We start from the raw sequence: 21,999 nt of genomic DNA on the forward strand, positions 1-21,999 counted from the left end.
CAAACAGCTTGTTGTTTACATCAATTATAGGTTCAAAACTGTCTTCGATGGTTCAACTTTGAACCTGACACTCTAGTGTGCAAAAGGATTTCTGTAAAATGAAGGTTTTAAGACCCAAGTTGTAATTAACTATATTTTTAATGGGGATGACGGTAAGATGAACCTCAGAGGAAATGGTCTGCACAGAGGAAAAAGGAGCATTGGGCGTTTGAGGGTAAAATTAAGTTGTGGAACCTTCGGTATTTACGATAATTGGGCCCATGAGTGGACGCACCTGTGAGTGCACTTTAATGTGATATACGTGTGAGAGCTTCTGCTTCTCCTCAGCTCTGTTTTCCTTTGAGTCTCGGCAGATAGAGTCCAAAGGAAGTGGCTCTTTGCTTTGGCATGAGCACAGACAGTCACTCACCAAGCGGGGCAGAAAAGGAGGGAGGGGGGGGGAAAGAGGACAAGAGGGGGAAGGAAAAGTGTGTCCTTTCTATCAGTTAACGCTAAGGAAAATAAAGCCCACCAGAGGAATAACTAGGAGGAGCGGTGATGTGTGTCGAACTCCTGTGTGTGTGTGTGTGTGTGTGTGTGTGTGTGTGTGTGTGTGTGTGTGTGTGTGTGTGTGTGTGTGTGTACGTGTGTGTACGTGTGTGTACGTGCGTGTGTGTGAATTAATGTCTCTGTGTGTGCTAAGCGGAGATAAAGCTCTGCACTGGCTTAGAGAACAAATGGGAGTACTGTGTAAGCAGAAGAAAGATCAAAGTCAATTGTGATTAATGAGAATTTCACCCTCCCTGAATGATAACTACGAAAGGCCTCCGCAATGCACACGTCCATGCACTTGAACGCGCGCAGGATCACGGCGAGCACGGGAATTCCATAATACACGCTCACAATGAGGAACCAAGCGCTGCAGGGAATTAGGAGAACTTCTACAACTCCGGCAATGAGTCATTTTGCGCCTCCGGGTAGGGAGAAACCTCGTCCCTCTCCTCTGTGTTTTTCTCCAGTTTCGTCTAAATCTGCTGACGGTAAAAGTGTCGCCACCACGCACTTGTGACGACGATGATGACTCAGGCCCACAAATCTCCCCCGGCTCCTCCACATCCTCAGGATCAAAGTGCTGCGCTGTACTTTTCATTGCTTCCTCTGTAGCAGGAAATGCCTTGTCCTGTCGTCTGGCGCATAGCACAGGACAATTCCTTAATGACCCGCATTACCGCGTATTTCTGCATGCACCACTGAGCCACTCTGCACAAGTGGCACAGTTTCAGAAAGTCTTTACCCAGTCATCCAGAGGAAGTCTTTCCGTTAAAGCAACTCATTCGTTCACTGTCCAAACGTATTCCAATGAAGTCGACGGCGAGGGTTTGGGGTTAGGTCATGGTTGCAAATGTCGTTCTATTTATTCGGACAGATTTTTTGGTACTCGACCGTAGAATTTTGCCCGGGTTGTTTGAGGTTTTCCTGCTCATGGTTAGCGGCCCGGGAGCCCCACAGTGTCCCGCTGACGTCATCTTCAAACCACCGGCAGAGGGGTGCACTGAAGTGAGCATGCAAACGGCAACCAGACACAAAAACGATATCCTGACACAAAATGCGGGGCTATTCCCTCTAAATGGAACATATTCAAACACACAAGCTCTACACACACACACACACACACACACACACACACACGCTGTTCTGAGTGGTTCCCACTGCTGTTCCATTATTGAGCAGCCATGATGTAACTGTCAGCACGCTTTTTGGCACGTAACGTCTATTCATAGACAGAGGTGGTGCAGGAGAACGTCCCGCACTCTTTCCTCTGTCAGGACTCTGTCGTTCCTCCGCACCTCCACCACTCACCTTTCATTCCTCTTCTCGTCCGTCTTCGTTGCCTCCCCTTCTACCTTTTCTTTCCCTGCATGCATGGGTGTCCCCTGTGCCCTCCTTTTTCCATTTCCTTCCACTCCTCCCCTTTGACTCCACCTGTCTACACACTCTCCCTACGCATCATTTCAACCACCTTCCCATCCCCTCTCTCTCTCTTGGGTGCTCTGCTTCATTGAAGCAGGCTTTCCAAATCCTCTTTGGCATCCCTATCTCAATCTCCTCTGCTACTGTTCTTTTCACCACACTGCTCCCACTCTTTCACCTCTCTAAAATAACTCGTCCTCCCCATCCCATCATCCCCTGGCCCTCGCCCATTTATCTCTCTCCCGTGAATGGTGGGGAAGTTGCAGGATGTTCTTCGGGACGCCTAAGGTTAAAATTTATTTGGGGAAGCTGCCTCTCAGGTCAAAACAGGACAAACCACTGACACAGCTGTGGTGGGAGCAGATGCGTGACTGAGAGCATCATGGGAAAGTGAGGCGCCCGGGTTGGTGCAGGGGACAAGCCTGATGTCATTTTGTGTTACAAGAATGTGTGCGTTGGCCTTTTCTCCTGTTCAGGTACAGAGGACACCCGTCTGAATAACGCATGCAACAGTGACCCGGTGTGTCCTCCCAAGTGCCGCTGTGAGTCGAACGTGGTGGACTGCTCCAACCTGAAGCTCACCAAGATCCCCGAGCACATCCCAGCATCCACCACTGAACTGTAAGGAATCAGGAAGAAGCGTTTGTTCCCCTTGAATTCGATGTGACAGAAACACAAAGTTTTTGGACCAAGCAAATTTAAAATATCACTGAATATTAATGGAGGACTGTGGATTTGAGTGGATTAATTTGTATGGTTTCTTTTTTTTTTCTCTGTAGCCGCCTCAACAACAATGACATCACCGCTCTGGAGGCAACTGGTGTTTTTAAGAGCCTTTCCCAGCTGAAGAAAATGTAAATGAAACTCTCCTTTTATAACTCTGCCTTTTTAGCAATCATTCTCTTAATAGTTTACATTTTCATTCTCTGACATACCTTTGCGCCCTATACAGTAACCTCAGCAACAATAAAATCACCGAGATTGAAGATGGGTCGTTTGAAGGTGCGTCGTCCGTCATCGAGCTTCACCTCACGGCCAATCAGATAGACTCTGTGCGAAGCGGGATGTTCCGTGGCCTTGAGGGACTGCGTATGCTGTGAGTGATGCAGGAATGGACAACAATCACAGGCATGTTGATGTTTTTGAAATTCAAGATAATATTTCAGAGTTTTATGCCGAAGTGTCCCATTTGCTTCCTCTCCAGGATGCTCAGGAACAACAAGATCAGCTGTGTGCACAACGACAGCTTCACAGGGCTGCACAACGTCCGCCTGCTGTCTCTGTACGACAACCAGCTGACCACAATCGCTCCCGGAGCCTTCGACACTCTGCAGACCCTCTCCACCCTGTGAGACCCTGACATATGCACATGCTCACTCTTTTTGTCATTTTTAAATTTCAGGTATTTTACGTGTCTGTACTCTCTCTCTCACCCAGTAACCTCTTGGCCAACTCGTTCAACTGCGACTGCCGGCTGGCGTGGCTCGGCGATTGGCTGAGGAGCAAGAAGATTGTGACGGGGAACCCTCGCTGCCAGCGTCCCGCCTTCCTGAAGGAGATCCCTCTGCAGGATGTGGCTCTGCCCGACTTCCGCTGTGAGGAAGGTAGGCGGTGCCAAGACACACAATTTCAAGATTGGAGTCCATCTTTCTCTGCCTGAAGTTTTGTTGCTGTCTTTGTGAGGAGACAACATCTTCGATATAGCAGATAGCCTCCTCCATGTGTGAAACTTACCCGTCTGAGTTTGACTGATGAAGACTTTCACATTGCACCATGCTCCAGGATAGATTATGTATAAGAGCTGCTTAAAGTGTCCGAGATCATCTTAAATAATGACCGCTATTGTGCGACTCTTTTGTTTGCTGAATAGATTGCTTCTCAGCAGTTCCTAAGCTTCTGGTCGATGCCGGCCTGAGTGGAGCTATTGAACTGTTTGCCTTATTGACCAGTCAGCCTATTTGCACCCGAATTAATGTTAGACTTGTCTTCGGGCCCCGGGCAGTTTCCATTCTTTGCTCTTGCTGATCGATATTACATTAGTGAGGCCCCTCTTGCCCTGTCCGGTTTTACTTTTCACATTTTTCTCTTCCTCTTTTTTCATTGTCTCAGTGTCTCACCGTCAGCTTGAAAGAGTGTGCAGTTTGTGCAATGTCTTGCCTTAAGGTTTGCCCTATCTATCTTTCCATTTTTATTTTGTGCCAGGGGCAACAGCTATTCTTTTGGTTGTTCTCCATGACTTTCCCACCCTCTTGGTCACGCCTCTGTCCTCCTCCTCTTGGTATCTGACTCCACTCTTTCTCCTCCTTTTTCCCCAGGCCAAGAGGAGTCAAGCTGTGTGCCCAGACCCCAGTGTCCCAGTGAATGTACTTGCCTGGAGACGGTGGTGCGCTGCAGTAACAAGCACCTCCACACACTGCCCAAAGGCATCCCCAGAAACGTGACTGAACTGTGAGTTCCTCTGTATTAGTTATGCTAATTGCATTTATATCTTATCAGTTTGAGTTCCAGGTATTTCTGTTCCTTTGTCTTGCTTTGATGGAGGCGGGTCTGGCAGGGACACCAAAGGAGACAATTCAAAGGTGGAGAGGAGCTTAGGAGGTATGAAAGCGATAAGAGTTTAGTGAAAACAGTGGAGGCAAAGAAAAAAAAAGATCTCATCATTTGGAGAAGAGCGGAAAGGAGTCAATAAACCCTGCAGTTATTCTCTCAGACATTCTTCTCCTGTGTTCCCTGCAACCCTCAGGGCGAGCACTGATGTCACTCTCACACTCGGAGCCAAGGATCAGTGTGTGTGTGTGTGTGTGTGTGTGTGTGTGTGTGTGTGTGTGTGTGTGTGTGTGTGTGTGTGTGCGTGCGCGCGCGCGCACACACGCACATATTTGTGTGAGGGCCAAAAGTCTGTCCACAGGAGTATAGGGGAGCAAGAGGACATTTTAATGAGCAGTTTTCAATGGAAAGGGGAGGGAATGGAATAGGCCTGGAACTTTCCAATACTGCTTCAAGTGGTTCAGACTAACACACACACACACACACACACACACACACACACACACATACATGCTGTGCGAGCCTTTAGACCTGTCATTGTCCCAGCAGGTGTGACCAGGTGTGCCCCTCTGTTCTGGGCTTTCATCTAGTCATCTGGAGAGTTTGCTACTCCATCATTATCCAAAGTGTCCTCTACCTATCATTACCTATCATTACCTCTGAACCCAGGGGCCCCCCTTAGCCAAACCAGCGCCCCCCCTGCCCTTCCCGCCCTGTATACAGTCAACAACAATGGCAGGAGAAAGCTCCCGTAGCCCCGCTCAGAGGGAGTGAGCCCTAAATCAGTCATTTATCATGGTGACAGCCCTCTGGTAGCACTTTGTGTTGGCAGTCGGCTGGGTGGTTGCAGCCCTGCAGGCATGATGTCGGATACATGAGTGTGTTAACACACAAACGCATGGATGCACCCACAAGTGTTTGTATCTCAGTCACTCAGTAATACATTTATCACCGTTGCCAGTTATTCAGTTCCAGTAGTGATATATAACTATGTATGTGCCTGGACTAGAAATGTTTGTTCACTAAGCCATGACTTCTTCTAGGCTTCAGACACAATATTAGGTCATAAAAAAGAGAAATGTGATTGTTTGCTCTTTAATGTAATGCAATTGGCTTCAACGGAATGAGAAAATGTGTTACTTGTGAAAAGTGACAGCCTGAAATTACAGCCTCCAGGTATTAACCTAACCAGTTCAAAAGTTAAACTTATTTCCTGAGAAAAAGCAGAATAAAATTTGCAAATATTTGAAATGAAATATTCTTTTTTACACTAGCTAACACCTATTTGATATAATAACTCATAATGACTCATCATTACTATTAGTCAATACTTTGAGAAAATGTGGAATCCCCACATTTAGTACCTTAGAAGAAAATCTACATTTTATGCCTAATGTAATATTTCATAAAATGCAAATGTGAAAGAGCATGGGTACCTGAAGATAAAGTTAATTTTGGTAGCTACAGATTCACCTGCTCAGTGACAACTGCAGCAGAGATATATTGATAAAAATGCAATAAAATATTTTTTTAAACTACTAATACTGAAACAAATATTTAAACTGTTCTTGAATGTATAGATACTACGTGGTTGGATTTCAGATTAAATCATCATATTGTCCACTCTATAGCTGTTCATAGTGCTCTTACGCTTATGAAACGACTTTTATTTGAAGACTGTTACACATCATATGTTGACCGGATCATTTCATGTGTGTCTTTTTCCAGGTACCTGGATGGAAACCTGTTCAGTGTTGTCCCGAAGGAACTGTCAGCTTTCAAATACCTGCAGCTGGTGTAAGTTTTTATCTCTGTGTTTCCCCTATCTCACTGTGCAGGCCAGTGTGGTGAACTTCTGCCTTTTTTCAATTTTCCTTGCAGGGACCTGAGCAACAACAAGATCAACTCTCTGACCAACTCGTCCTTCGCTAACATGAGCCAGCTCACCACTCTGTGAGTCCTGACCACCCTTTAAAACAAAGAGCTAGTATTTCTTTATTGCGCTGACAGAAGGACGGAAACCGCTGAATTTTATGTGCGTAAGTGTGTAATGTGTCATTATTTTTTAAATTGCAGAATCCTGAGCTACAACTCCTTGCGCTGTATCCCCAAAATGGCCTTCAGTGGACTGCACTCTCTCCGACTGCTGTGAGTTTATGCACGTGTTTGTGTGTGTCAGTCTAGGGTTGAGACAATGCTCAGAGCAGCAACTTAATTAGGAACAATTGAAGTCCTTTTCAAATGAGAGATCTAAAGCAGGATGAGTGATTGAGTTATTTTCGCCGCTTCCACTCACGGTGCGTGCAGCAGATGCCAAGAATCTCTGGTTGACTCCAGAGGACAGAAACACAGTCTAAACAGTTATGACAGCTCATGAATTCCCCCTTTCTCTCTCTCACACATACATACACAACCTCCGACCTATTTTCTCTGTTTAAATGGCAGCAGCGGTCCAGCTCCTACTGTCCTCCTGCCCACACCTTGTCTTCAGACATCTGCACAGTCTGCCTGCTCACCTCCGAGCATCCCGAGATCATCACTGACTCGCCATCGGGGCCGACCACACGTCCCGAAACCCACTGTGCAAAATCACTCTGACACTGATTACCGGAGAATGTTTGCCCTGCTAACCATAATGGTTATGACTCTGCCTCTGGGTTTTTACGAAGTTATGAATTCTTTGATTGTGCACTCTCCGTGGCCGTGGGTTGCCCCGTGGATGAGTTGGTCTGCGAAATAACTAAGATGTAGAATGCAAATGCATTTGACAGATTGATGACGAGACCAAACCGTTCATTGGACCTGCATCCAAAGATACAGCAGCCGGATGCCTCACCCTCTAACTCAAATGTACAGTTTAGTTCTGCAGGAAAGAAACAGAGACCAGGCCCAGCAGCGCTCTTTATGAGATTACTGGATGTATGCATCTGTGTGTGTGTGTGTGTGTGTGTGTGTGTGTGTGTGTGTGTGTGTGTGTGTGTGTGTGTGTGTGTGTGTGTGTGTGTGTGTGTGTGTGTGTGTGTGTGTGTGTGTGTGTGTGTGTGTGTGTGTGTGTGTGTGTGTGTGTGTGTGTGTGTGTGTGTGTGTGTGTGTGTGCCTGTACTCATAGTCTACATGTTTGCCATCTACTGAGTGCCAGTTAGTATGTGTGTGGGAGTAGACTTATCGGTCTTCCATGTGTGCTCATAGCAGGCACACTTTTTTACTACTGACAACAAAGCCTCAACAAAGCCTCTTTTTACGGCGAGATTCGACTAATGCCCCCCGATTATTATGAGACACAAAGCATAAGAGCCCCTTTTAGCGTGGAATGAGAGAGAAGCTCGGTCGTCATTAGCCGATGCCGCCGCGCTCGCCCGGACCCATTGCTTTGATCCCTAATGAAGCTGTGGCCATTAGTTCTGCTCTTACTCACTCACGCCACCTTTACCTCTAAAATATTCTCTGTGCAAGTGTGCTCAACGCCATGTGAGGCCCTCCGCCAACACCACACACACACACACACACACACACACACACACACACACACACACACACACACACACACCGTACAGGCTGCAAACTATATACAAGCTCAGACACACTCACACACACACACACACACACACACACACATATATATATATATATATATGCACACAGACTGTCTGGACTACCTTCTTGTCTCAATCAGACAGGAGTCCAAATGGAGTTGAAAACTTTGATGTCTTTACTGCCGGCGTGATCAATCATGAGTCTCCCGTAAAATGTCGTTTGGTGCCGTGGCTTTTTTTTTTCTTCTCTTTTTTAATTGAGCAAGGTTTGTAGGAGTGCAGCAAAACCAAAGCGACAATGAGCTCCATTTAATAGTTTCAACTCCACACTGGGTTCAAAGTTCAAAGTTGGAAGCTTCATAGAAACCACAGTGAGATGCCAAAGCCAGCTATGAGTGGGGAGCACACACACACACACACACACACCCACACAAACACACATACACACTGAGGTGCCAAAGCCTTTATAAAGCTGCACGTCAGGCTTTACAGAGCAGTAAAGAGGAGAAGAATCATTAACGCGCAGGGCTTCAAACAGGCCAGGGGTCTGAGCCTGGCATGGATGTGGCGTGGTTTGGTGTGTGTGTGTGTGTGTGTGTGTGTGTGTGTGTGTGTGTGTGTGTGTGTGTGTGTGTGTGTGTGTGTGTGTGTGTGTGTGTGTGTGTGTGTGTGTGTGTGTGTGTGTGTGTGTGTGTGTGTGTGATGGCTGTGGTTTGAGCTGTAGATTAATAAGCTGCTAATTGGCCTGCTGGGTATTAAGTGTGAGGTGAGTGAGCTGAGGCAGCGCCAGGGTGCGGCCCGCCAGGGTTTGGGTGGGAAGCCGTGAAAAAAAGAAAGTGATATGAAAGTGTCCGATAAAGACATGGAGCAGGAAAGAAAGTGAAGCGAAAGCCACAGACGAAATCAAAACAGACATATTCCTCAAACTGCCGTTGGCCACGACGCTGTGAGAAAAATGCCAGCTTCACATCCAAACATTATTAAGTAGTCGCAGGTGAATGGGTCAGTGTGCAAAACTGCGAACAAGTACAGTCAGACAGCAAAACTCAGAATGTATTTCTGGCCACGAACTATCATTTTGCCTGTCGAGACGCATCAAATGCAATTCCATTCGGAGAACCGTGCCAGGCTCGAGATCGGTTGACATAGGAAAGATGGAGTGATGCAACGATATACAGCTGTAGAAAAGAGAAGTGAAAAAGTCACACGGAGACGGACAGAGAGAAGGTTAGTGGAGGAGCAGATCAGGTTTCTTCCTGGAGACTATCTGGCTCCTTTCTCCCATGAGGTCTGTGTCTGGCTGGCACACTGCTGCATGGCTCCGTGCCCTCAGTATCCGAACAGTTCTCCGACTACCACAACCGAGCTCCTCGCTCTACACTAATAGGCATTCTCCCCTGTACACTGGCCAATTAACTTGTTGTCTCCGACGGGAAACACTGTATTTCTTTTCTCTTTTTCCTTTCGTAATTGAGCACGGCCCCGTATCCTTAACACTCAACAGCTTGGCCCTTTGTTTCTTCGCTCCCTAACTCTTCCACGGCTTCACGGTGATTCGCAGATCACACGACAAAGGGAAGTGAGGTTTTTTCAGGTCTGTTTATACGTCAGCTATCTTCACCCAGGCACAGAGAGCAGATGTCTCACGTGTCGTCGCTGTGGACCGAGCTGCGGTGACATTAGCATGCGGTCAGCTGAGGGCTGGAGGTGGTAATGACCTGCTGGATTACAGCAGCCATCAGTCATCTAGCCATTAAGTCCTGTTGGCTTGTCACCTCGGACAGTATGCAGAGAACCGCAAGGGGTACACTATATACAAAAAAATTGTGTATATGCACACAAACATTAACATACATGCACGTGTGTGCATATGCAAGTGTGTAAATATAGCTGTTCAACTGCTTCACACAAAATGACACGGATGTTTTTCACCGTCCTGCATGTGGTGCAGCTCTGTTACCCCCCTCCCTCTGTGCCCTTGTTGGCCCTGCCAGCCAGACACATAGAAACCTGACACCGGTCTTTTCCAGACTCCCAGAGCCTCACATCTTTGCCAGTTGCACAAGGCTTGACCAGAAATACAAACCGCCTATCGCCCCTTCAGGATGCCAACGCAACGCTCAACTATGGCTCAACATTTCCCCTGTTGTTACTGGGTTTTTGTCGTCAGAAAACAAAGTAAAGCATATGACTTCATGATTGATTAATATGCCAGTTTTTTGTTCTTTTTTAATTGGCAGTTCTGATCAGTTTCTCAAAATAATATATTCAAATGGTTAATTCGGTCTGACCAAAAGTTCAAAACCCAAAGACATTCAATAATATTATAGGAAAATTACATATCCTCACATTTGAGGAGAACAAAAATGGTTTCCGTTTGTCTATTGACTAACCAATGAAGTTTTCTCCTATGATAAAATATGTTCACGGTCATAAATGTGTTTGAAATTTTTTGTTTTTTCCTTCCTCCATCACTCCAAAGGTCTCTCCATGGCAACGAAGTCTCAGAGCTTCCTGATGGAATCTTCAATGATGTGGCCTCGCTGTCCCACTTGTAAGTAGTGGCCCCCACACACACACACACACACACACACACACAGGACTGTATGCCCCAGTGACAGCCTATGTCATACCATCTACACTGACTTTATTAAGTCTGCACACACCTAACACACACACACACACACTTTCAGGCACCGAGGGGGTCTGTTCAGACGGCCGGAGAGTGTGGCTCACAGTGGGCTGTGTGTAGTCCTCTTTGGTGGGCTCCACATGCACCCTCCCTTAATCAGCCACAGTCCTGTGGTTACAGCAACACACAGACCCCTCTACTGTCTCATCTCCCTGTGACATCTCCGAAACACATATGCACGTTCACTAACCCATACACACACACAGACAGACACAGATTCTCCATGGTCTGTGGACTTTGGAGTTTGTTTTGGTCTGTTTATTTATGTCTGTAATTTTGTGTGTGTTCGTCGGGTGTGTGGTATGTAGCCGTCGTGCGGTTGCACATTGAACTCGTGGACATGTGTAAAATTACACAGAAGGATCTTAGCTGTGTGCCCTCTCCCACACAGCCTAGGTATTCACATCATCCCTTGACAGTAACTAATCAATAGACCTATCAGTGTCCGAGCGGGAGAGGGAGAAGGGAGGAGAGAGAGAACCAAACAAAGACGTTTCACGGCGAGAAGGACAGGAGTCAAGGCTGCATGAAAACAGGGTGAAGGAAAAGGGTCGAGGGGAAGCCATTGATCCACAGCCACACTCAAGTGGCTTTCATGTTAGCAGATGTCAGGTGTCAGCTATTGGCCCGGCCTGAAAGATGAGCCTGTGTTTCGCCGTAATGGAACAGCATCGATTCAGGAGTGTTTGTGCATCCAGCGGGAGGACAGGGTGGCATTGATTCATGGCCACCGTGACAGAAGTGGTTAGGAGGGCCTTCTGTTCACACCTTTGCCTATAATTGAGAAGCCCTCCTCCAGATGATGTACGGCACAGAGTGGCATTGAGCATTCAACTTTAATTCGCTTTTGTTCTCCGAAATGCAGTCGTACAAGCAGTTGCACAGTATACACACCAAGTTGAGTTTTGCCACGATTTGTTTTACGTAAGGGGGTAGAGACACCTGCTGGTGAAAGGCTGTACTGCGTTGACATTCTCTGCATTTGTTTCTGAGCTACTGTATGTGAGGTTGAAAAGTAAAACCCACCTATCCTAAATGAGTTTATTTCCTCTGCTCTGTCAGGGCAATTGGTGCCAACCCGTTGCACTGCGACTGCCGCCTGCGCTGGTTGTCCGACTGGGTGAAGACGGGCTACAAAGAGCCTGGGATCGCCCGCTGTGCTGGCCCGCAGGGCATGGAGGGCAAACTGCTGCTGACCACGCCAGCAAAGAAGTTTGAATGTACAGGTGAGTTGCTGTGTTGACAACAGAAATATAACGCAAGTAGCACTAGTGTCCACATGCAGTACAATGGATTCTTATCAGTGTGGCCTTTCCTCAGGAGACGTGGACACTGCAGTGTTGGCCAAGTGTAACCCCTGTCTGTCGAGTCCCTGTCTGAACCAAGGCATCTGCCACAGTGACCCGGTGGACATCTACAGGTGCAGCTGTCCTCCAGGGTTCAAGGTCAGAGCTACACAATGCTACCACCTACTTAGGTGTAACTCAGTGTGTTGCAGGTATTGATTTTATTCCTAATTTATAGCCCCCCAAAAATCTAAATTATCACTGTTTTTTTTTGTCTCAGGGCAAGAATTGTGAGACAGCTCTGAACGCCTGTGTGAGTAACCCATGTTCCAGCGGAGGAACCTGCCAAGTGAACGAGGATGCAGAGGGAGAATACAGGTCAGCTTTGAAATTTGCGTGGCAAAGGAATGAAAGCGTATTAATTTCATAAGGAACTTGGTATGATAACTTAATGTGTGTATATGTTCCCACAGTTGCACATGTCCTATGGGCTTCGAGGGCCCCATATGCCAAACCAACATTGACGACTGTGAAGACAACAACTGTGAGAATGGAGCGACCTGCATCGACGGAGTCAACAACTACACTTGCTTTTGTCCCCCATATTACACAGGTTAGTGGACTTGAAATTCTGCCTTTTTACGTTTGTCTTGCTTTGAAATAAGCAAAGGCATATTGTTTTATCTCACTGTTTGTTGTGCAGTCTGCTTTTACAAATTTGATTGAATTCCTGAAGTAAACAGAGAAGCAGTTACCTTAGGTTTTGTTGTTGCAGGTTTACTAAGGTAATGCAAAATTTGATTGACAAGATAACTAATCTTGGATTAAGAAAAATATAAAATTGATCATTCAAAATCACAATACTTTATGACTTTCTTGTTTTTGCTGGATGGATCTAACTCTGATTTTCTTTTCTTTCTTTCTTTTTAATACCTCGTCGGTTTAGGGGAGATGTGCGAAGAAATGGAGGATGTGTGTGCTCCAGGGCGGAGCCCCTGCCAACATCAGTCTACCTGCCTCATTACCTCCACTGGACCCAAGTAAGAATCTACTGCGAGATACACATCAGACACGTGACAAGTTTGTTTGCTGTATATTTAAAAAAGAGGTTATATAGACTTGGAGGTGGCTTTGTCCGTGTCCAGCACAATTTTCAGTGTTGTGTTTGCGCACTGCAGGTGTGTGTGCTCTCCTGGTTACGTTGGTGATGACTGCAGTGTAGACTATAACGACTGTGAGGAGCACCGCTGTCAGAATGGAGCTCAGTGTGTGGATGAGCTGAACGGATACTCCTGCGTCTGCCCTGAAGGATACGGGTGAGAAGAGCTCACATTTTACATGTAGCTTCTTAGTCTGCTCTTCTTCACAAACATCGTCATCCCAAAAATAATCCCACACTCTTTTTTCTGATGTAGTGGTCAGTTGTGTGAGGTTCCCCCTTCTCCACTGTCCCTGTGTGAGCTGGCCGACTGCCAGAACAACGCCCCGTGTGTGGAGATAGGCGGACGGGCCCTCTGCCAGTGCCCGCCAGAGTTTGGGGGGCCACGCTGCGAGAAGCTGGTCAGTGTCAACTTCATCGACAGGGACTCCTACCTACTGCTGTCTGACCTCAAGAACTGGCCTCAAGCTAACATCACCCTACAGGTAATCACGGAGGGTGTTAATGTACTTATGTTAAGTTATGTTATGCTAAGTATCTATATCAGACATGCACTGGACATTTTCATTCATTCCGGAGGGGCTGTGTGTTAGAACTCAAATGGCCACAAATGTTGCTCGTTGAAATGTTCCTTCCAGCCCCCTGGTAAAATTTCCAGAAAATGTCAGAGTAATCCCATATGAGAATACAGCAGGATAATCTCTGCGCTCACAAACAGTTTACGATTCCCTGTGTTCACACAGGAAACTTTATGAAATCTAAAAAATTATTTGTCCAAATGCAAACATTTTCTCACTGCAGGTGTCAACAGATGAGGATAATGGCATTTTGCTGTACAACGGCGACAATGATCACATTGCAGTGGAGCTCTACCAAGGTCACGTCAAAGTCAGCTATGACCCTGGCAGCCAGCCAGGACATGTCATCTACAGGTAAGGTGCCATGTACCTATTGTCACTGTTGGCGGATTACAGACTAAAGTGACCCTTTCTAATGTCAGCTCTGTTTCCCTTATTCCAGTACTGAGACCATCAACGATGGCCAGTTCCACACAGTGGAGCTTGTGACCTTTGACCAAATGGTGAACCTGTCCATTGACGGGGGTCTCCCCACCACAATGGACAGCTTTGGGGCGGTGCGGCCCCTCAACGGGGAGGCTCCACTATACGTGGGGGGTAGGGGCCCTCTCCAGAACACACCTCCCTCCTCTGCAGGCACTCTTATCTACTACACTACTGTCAATCACCACCCCTCCCCCTCGCTTTGTCGCCACCGCAACCAGCCCCTCCCCTTAACCATGCAACCCCTTCATACCTCCACTTAAACCCAATCCCACACCCACACCATACTCACCTTCAGTCATAACTGTGTTTGTTAGGGGCCACTCATTGATATAAAAAAATAAAAATAAGCAAAGACCCAACACACCATATGCACACACTTGCAATGTATGCATATGGTGCCAGGACAGAACTGTCAAGAATGACAGATCATAACCTATAGTGAACATACAATACACCGCTTCGTTGTCCAATAGTAAAGGCACATTTTTTTACAATGTGCAAAGTTCGCCCTCTAGTGATTACCGCAAGAACTACCAGACACAGTCTTTGAGTCCGTTTTGTATTTGCATGGATTTTGTATTTGTCGTTTTTATTTTAAATGTGCAATTGAGCCACTCTTGACAGAATTCCAGAACATTTAACATTCATAATCTTAAATTTTGTCCTGTCTTACATTTGTGTCATGACACTTTGCTCTGGAGTGGCTCAGAGTTCTGTAGCTCTATGTGCCGGTGCTGTAATGTGAAGTGTCGTGCTGTGATTGTGTTGTGCTGTTCCTTCATACAACACTACAGGAGACATTTCCCATACTCCTTTGCCCCTTTTTTCTGTCCTCTCTTTCAAGGATGTTGTGTCTTGTGGTGCAAATACAAAATATCAAAGTCAGTCAAAAAGAGTTGCATATAGTATTCGACAAGTGGCATTTGCACCGTTGGGACACACATGTTTGAAAGTGCCTTCCTCCATTACACTCATACTCAGCCCTCTCGTTAGCTGTCTGTTTGTGGCCAAGTGTGCACGTCGTCACACATATAAACCTCCCCTCTCGTGTCTCTTTCTCCTTCTCCAGGTATGCCAGTGGATGTACACTCGAGCGCTTTCCGTCTCTGGCAGATCCAGAATGGTTCCAGTTTCCATGGCTGTATCCAGAACCTGTACATCAACAACGAGCTCCAGGACTTCACCAAGACCCAGATGAAGCCCGGCGTGGTACCGGGCTGCGAGCCCTGCAAAAAGATCTACTGTGTACATGGCATCTGCCAGCCTGATGGGGTCCAGGGACCAGTGTGCCACTGCCAGCCAGGCTGGAGCGGGCCGCAATGTGACCAGCCTGTTAGCAACCCCTGCCAGGGCAGCAAGTATGTCAGCAAATGGAATATATATTTATATTTCTCTGCAATTTTCTTATTGCACATTGTCTTTAAGAATAGCTTAAATCCTGTACCGAAGTCAAAGTTCCAATACAACAACACAATGATAAGATATAGGAAAAATATAAATATTAAATATTATAGGAAAAAGTCCTGCATTCAAAATCTGATGAAAGTAAACGTACATAAGTGGAAAACTTGTAACTGACATATTATAAACCATTACATTATTATTAGACAATTAATATAGATGCTGCAATGTGTCATTTTACTGTTGTAGCTGGCTATGGTGGAGGTACCTGTGTCTGGTGGTTTATAACCCAGTGGTCAGGCCCCATCCAAGGGGTCACGAAATTAATCTGAGAGATTATGAGATGATTAATGGGTAATGCTAAAAATATAATTTTTGGGGGTGGGTGTTTCTATAATCTATTTTGTGGCACCTCACAACTCACTGACATTTGAAACTTGACACGGGGCCCTGACTACACACTGCTCTTTGTATTAGGTCACAGGGCAAATTGTTTGCAACCGTCTTTAACAGTCTGTTTTATTTTTCAAGTAAAAGCCTAGTATAGAAATGAAATATTATCTATAACTTTCTGATGAATGTAGTGGAGATTTTCCTCCGAAATGGAGTGAAATATATTTATAAATTTGAACTCAAATACAGTTCTTTTACGATAATTGTTTTTTAATTACTATAATTTTGCTGGAAAACCATGAAACTGCTCTTGGTTGATCTGTTTTTTGAGCAGGAAATGTAATCAAGCTTATTGTGTCCTACTAGGTGCGTCCATGGAAAGTGCATCCCACTGGACAGTCAGTCTTACCGCTGCGAGTGTGTGGAGGGTTACCGTGGCGCCCTGTGTAACCAACAGGGAGAGCTGTTCAACCCCTGCCGTCGCCTGTCCTGCAAACACGGTCGCTGCCAGATCTCAGACACGGGAGATGCCTACTGTCACTGTGAAAGTGGCTACACTGGGGAACTTTGTGATGCAGGTTGGTTTGCTCCGTTGCACACACTCTTGTCCTAAAAAAAAAAAAAAGGGGTGACATGAAGAACTTACTAATGTCTGTGGGTGTTTTCCCGTCCCACAGAGTCCGAGTGCCAAGGGGAGCCTGTGCGAGACTTCTACCAGGTGCAGCGGGGCTACGCCATCTGCCAGACAACACGCGTCGTCTCTTGGGTGGAGTGCACCGGAGCTTGTGACACGGGGGCCTGCTGCGCCAGCCAGCGGATGAAGCGCCGGAAATACACCTTTGAGTGCAGCGATGGGACCTCCTTTAGCGAGGAAGTGGAAAAGACCATCAAGTGCGGCTGCGTGGGCTGCATGTAGCACCATTCACTCACATTTCCTGCCGCTGCTGCAAAGCAGAAGAAAGATAGAATGGAAGAAAGAAAGGAAGAGAGAACTGGAGGAAAGCGAGGGAGGGCAAGAGAGAAAGAGAGATTATAAAGAATATATATATAAAACCTCTATCTATATATTATGGACAACAACGTTTGTAAAATAGGACATTTCCTCCCCTTCCAAGGGCGTGTGACCTACAGTAACACAGAGAACCCAACATCATGAGCAACAATGGAGAAGTGACAACAACGGAAACAAAACCATTGTACTTGCAACATTGTTCCAGGGGGTCCAGAGATTTCAAGGGGTGTTACATTCAGAGTGAGGCATCCCTCCAACCCAATTTACCCAGTGTGACTTCCCCATCCACCTGTGCAGCCTCTGACAGCCTAGCCACCATCTACAACCTTTGCTTCGTGGAGGCCGTGGGGACAGCAGGGTCCAGCCGGGCTAAGAATGGGAGAAGAGAGGCAGAGACGGACAAACAGAGAGAAGCAGAGGGATTCAAAGAGAGCTGGACCGTTTGACTTGGCAAAGCTATCTTGAGTTGAGCTTGGCTGGGCTACCTGGACTGGGCTGGATGTGGTTTGGGGTTGAGTTGAAGTTGTTGTTGGTTCGGGCGTAGCAAGTTTTCTGCCAGGATAAAGTCATCCATCCACACACATGCACATGTAGAAGCGAACAAAGAAACGTTAAGAGTTAGAGCGGCACATAATCCAGTGCGGAGGTCGTGGCTTCGAGGCCATGTGGTCTGGTGTCACAGTTGTGAGCTGTGAGGTACCGTAACATAGAAACCATACAAATGGAGACTGCACTGACTAGCAGCACTGAAAAGTTACAGTCATACACCTCTCTGAAGTATATGATCACACATGCATGGCATACATACATTTACACAGTCTAACCATTTGTAAAAGTGCGAGGGCTTGTGTGGCGCAACTATCGATCCTGTTCGTACAGCAAACCCGGTCTGGCGCTAGCAGTGCCCAGCGGTTATCAGTCACCCAGCATGCATTGCCTCAGGGTTGGGATGATTTGCAAAAATCCCACCCTATCTGAGCAGGAGGCCGTTTAGCCCTGCTCTTCTTGATGCTTGCAGTATTAAACTTGTGCAAACTGTTGCATGTGTGGAGAGAGTTTGCCAACAAAAATGTAGAGCTTCTTAATATCACTATAAATGTTACTACGAAACAAAAAGGTTGCCGAATTTTGCTTTGTTTTGTCTAATTTCTCGTATTGATCTGTTTTAATTTTTGTTATATTTTGTTAAATTTTGTCTCATGATGCAACCTAACTCCTTTAGCTGCCCCCCCATCCCTCCCCGACATCCCTCTATATAGAGATGCCTAACAGATTCTAATATATATATATTTGTATTTCATTTTGGTATAGTATTTTTCTATGTTAAAGAGTAAGTCTGTTTCCGGAAGCTTTGGGACCAGTGGAAAGTCATTGGCTGGTTCCCTAGGTGTTTTTATTTGTTGATCTCACTTGCTCCAACAAGGTAATTAATTACATTAATTGGCCAAAAATACAGCAGAAGGTTGACCTTGTTGTATAGGAGGCAGTATTGGTCTAGAAATACGTTTAATATTGTATATGTTGTCTTCCATGTGAATATTACATCTAATTCATGAGATTCTGTGCTTGTTTTTTATTTATTTTATCTAAAGGCGTTTTTTTCCTGTAGAAAGTGAGAGGCATCAATGTTGTTGGCTTTCAAATGTTTTCAAAAATTTCAAAAAGATGAAAAAAGATAAAATAATGAATAAAAAATAGAATTAAAAAAAATCTGTAAGGTATTTGTAACATCACTTAATGGCGAGTTACAACAGTGTTTTTCTCCTCTCTGGCTCAGACATTCTTCATTTGCTGCAAGAGCTGGGATTAAGAGATGTCCCCCTCGAATTGACCTTGTAATTACCATACCACACTTAAAGGCTTCTGATTGTTTTTCAATGTTTATTCTGTTGATGTGCTGGGTTGTATTTCTACCATTTTTTTAATTTGAGAGATGTTTGCCATAGAAAGAAGGTGTTTTGAGTTAAAGTAGTCAAGCTCAACTGATCATAAGCTGCTGTCAAGCCAGAAGAAATAAGATGAAATTGCCTCTGTGGACAATGGCCATGTTAAGGTATAATCATCCTATATCTGTAAGGACTAGGCAACCGTGGGAAGCATCACATGCCTACTACTGACAGATCATGAATAAGAAACATCTGGACATTGCAACGTCTGTCAGTTCTTACTGGCTGTCCACACGGAAAAAAAGAAGAAATGGTGCCAATTACAGTGAACACAACAGTCATACCTGAATGTATAAATGTGTATAAATAAATATGACCTATGCTTACTCATGAAGTGGTAACTTTTAGCTGTTATTTAGTTTCCAATGTAAGATATAGAAATCACATACTGTTGAATAAGTGACAGTCCATCAGGATGGCTTCAGGCATTATTCTGCCCGCAGGTTGTGTTTATCCATTTTGCCGATTGAAAGGTTAAAAAAAAAAGAAGTCTCTTTACAGTGTGAAAGGCTGCGGACTACGATCTCGGCTCAGTACGATACCACGTCACAGAGCTCCTTTGTTAACTTTGTTTTACATGCCGTTGATGTGATCCAAGTGGTGTACAATAACATTAAAAAGTAGATCTCATAAAGGATACTGATGAACAGTCACTGTAACTCTTAGGCTCTGTGCCTCGTAAAGGCACATGTTTAGTCCAATGTGGCTGTCTTTTCATGTCTCCTTCTCTTCCTCTGCACTGACCTGTACTGGACTGGTGCATTCAACTTCCTGGTAGACATCTTAGTGGTGCTCGTGCTATATTGAGATGTAATTCCGTTGCCTGGTCACATGACCAGAAACACAGATTTTTTTTTCCATCATATGAACTATATACATAAATATGTTATTGTAAACAACACAATGTCTCCGTTGTATTGAACCAGTGCAAAATGTATATTTCCCTGGTTGGGTTCTGTCTGTTTGCTTTTTTGTTTTTGTTTGTTTTGTTACAGGATTGATGGTGGGATTGAACAGCAACAGTCCCAAATAATACTGAATGTATGTAGTGCCACCGACAAAATGTTTACCAAACCTCCACTTTTCATTAATTAAACTTAAATGTGTGTGCTTTTAAGAACACATTGTCTCGTCTTCTTTGTGATTTGACTAAAAAGCTTCAGACTTTGAAGTTGAACTATGATGAAAAGCTTTCTAAATGGACCTTGTGTGGGATTTTTTTTCAGAGCCACTCCCCAAAACATGAACAAATGGCCATTAATTGGGGATTTAAATGCATCACTCCAGCGTTGACTGATTCTAACATGAGTCAATTCAGGGAGAACCATGGCTATATTCTGCGATGAGGCATACTGATGCACTTCACCCAGCAAGACAGAGCCCAGGCCTGGCTTACTACTTTAGGGGTTAGACCCCGGGGCCACATCAGCATTATGGTGGCCCTCAAAGGGCCGGTTGTAACTGTAAGACTGCATTTATGTAACTACTCCTCAACGTATTGTTAAATATGTCTCTGCTTTTGATTATTAGTTATTCACGTGTACAAATATTGTACATGCATTTATATAAATGTAAAATATATATATGTAAGCACATCGCTCTGTGTTATTAAAACATAAATCCCCTTTTAATTCATCAGGTTAAGAAACCCACATTACTCTAATCAAAGATTCAAGTTACTAGAGACAAATATCATCAAACACACTTTATAACATTAACTCTGTTCAAAACTCTTTCTGTCACAGTTGAGAGGGGCAGAACTATGGCACAGGGAATGACTGAGCTGCTTAGAACATATGTGACATTTTACATTTTACAAATCAAACGGCTGCGGAGAGCCTTGCAGGGGGCATATGTCGGGGGGGGGGGGATAATTCACTTAGAGTTATTGTTTGGAACAGGTGAATCAGGTGGAGAGCAACACTGTCTGCCTGCGATCAAGGTGCAGAGAAGGTTTTACCGGTGCAAACACAATCGGTCAACCCAGTCAACGCCCACTGAAATGGATTAAAGGTACTAAAACCACTAGAAAATAATATTATTTCAATAAGTGGGCTACAAGGGTCCAGTGAAATCGAGTGAGAGCACAACGTCTGAACGTAACAAGTCATTCAATCAAGGCCGCGGGTCCTTCCGGCACGTGCACACACCGGAAGCCACACCTGAGGCCCAGACAGCACCACTAGCAGCGTGCGCACACACAACAAGTGTCTCAGAACCGCCGCGTACACGCACCAGGGTTCCCAGCGGTACTCACCCCGCCTGGCAGAGCTGGTCTGGCCCCGCGACCGGCTGGCGTCCTCCCGCGTCTGTGCTGGGCTCGTTCCTCCGTCCTCCCGCTCTCACCTGTCCGTGGTCCCTGTCGTTTCCGTATTGACGGCCAAATCGAAATGCATTGTGGGAAGTGTAGTTTATGGTGACTGAACGCGGTAAAGCGGCATCGAGTTAAAGGGATAGTTCAGTGATTTTGAAGTGGGCTTGCATGATTTGCTTATGCATAGTTAACGTCACCTCATTGGAGATGGTGATCAGCGATCTGCAACGGTGGGACAAATAATTGGTGTATTATTGCGGTGCAGCCAATGTAAAAGTTAGTCTGGAGCCCTGCACTGAACAGTCATTTCTCTAAGTAGAAAACACCTCAGTTATATGCTCTGCACATTTTCTAACAGCTCAGTTGCTACAAATACCAAATGCATCTCTGCAGGACTCTGCCTGCTTATGTCACCATCTCTTTTTTAGTTTCAGTTGGAGAGAGGACCTGTGAATCACCATTTTTTTTTCACATTACGTTGGGTTTGTTGAGAAGTCCTTTCTGCAGGGACTGAGCTGGGAAGGCAAACTGTTTACCAATCTGTCCCACAGTGGGAACTTCCTGTGGTGCTCGAGACTCTCGCCTGTGAGCCGTATGGCAGGTCATGGCAGGTCCGCGTCTAGCGAAATGCCTTCATTGGCTCCATTAAGGTATTTCACAAAGCTGCAATGAGATCCACCTAGAGAACAGATGCCTCAAAAG

At 45.5% G+C, this 21,999-nt stretch overlaps 1 protein-coding gene across 5 annotated transcripts in view; it reads left to right on the forward strand.

The window, feature by feature from the left end:
- Positions 1–20,100, forward strand: part of slit1a (slit homolog 1a (Drosophila)) — an 88,283-nt gene extending 68,183 nt beyond the window's left edge. For 2 of the 5 annotated variants that reach the window (XM_035605215.2, XM_035605217.2), the window contains 22 exons: positions 2,427–2,571; positions 2,730–2,804; positions 2,903–3,046; positions 3,155–3,298; positions 3,388–3,554; positions 4,266–4,398; positions 6,226–6,294; positions 6,379–6,450; positions 6,574–6,645; positions 10,513–10,584; positions 11,785–11,948; positions 12,043–12,167; positions 12,289–12,386; positions 12,482–12,621; positions 12,955–13,048; positions 13,187–13,324; positions 13,424–13,652; positions 13,969–14,099; positions 14,188–14,381; positions 15,301–15,589; positions 16,392–16,603; positions 16,703–20,100. In XM_035605215.2, the coding sequence (XP_035461108.2) occupies positions 2,427–2,571; positions 2,730–2,804; positions 2,903–3,046; positions 3,155–3,298; positions 3,388–3,554; positions 4,266–4,398; positions 6,226–6,294; positions 6,379–6,450; positions 6,574–6,645; positions 10,513–10,584; positions 11,785–11,948; positions 12,043–12,167; positions 12,289–12,386; positions 12,482–12,621; positions 12,955–13,048; positions 13,187–13,324; positions 13,424–13,652; positions 13,969–14,099; positions 14,188–14,381; positions 15,301–15,589; positions 16,392–16,603; positions 16,703–16,941 (3,146 nt within the window). In that variant the 3' untranslated portion in view covers positions 16,942–20,100. The remainder of the gene's footprint in view (positions 1–2,426; positions 2,572–2,729; positions 2,805–2,902; positions 3,047–3,154; positions 3,299–3,387; positions 3,555–4,265; positions 4,399–6,225; positions 6,295–6,378; positions 6,451–6,573; positions 6,646–10,512; positions 10,585–11,784; positions 11,949–12,042; positions 12,168–12,288; positions 12,387–12,481; positions 12,622–12,954; positions 13,049–13,186; positions 13,325–13,423; positions 13,653–13,968; positions 14,100–14,187; positions 14,382–15,300; positions 15,590–16,391; positions 16,604–16,702) is intronic. The other 3 variants (XM_035605219.2, XM_035605218.2, XM_035605216.2) reach the window with 2 other exon arrangements.
- Positions 20,101–21,999: the final 1,899 nt, after the last annotated feature.

Source organism: Scophthalmus maximus, chromosome 10, assembly GCF_022379125.1.
Source record: "Scophthalmus maximus strain ysfricsl-2021 chromosome 10, ASM2237912v1, whole genome shotgun sequence".
In the NCBI taxonomy this organism is placed as follows: Eukaryota; Metazoa; Chordata; class Actinopteri; order Pleuronectiformes; family Scophthalmidae; genus Scophthalmus; species Scophthalmus maximus.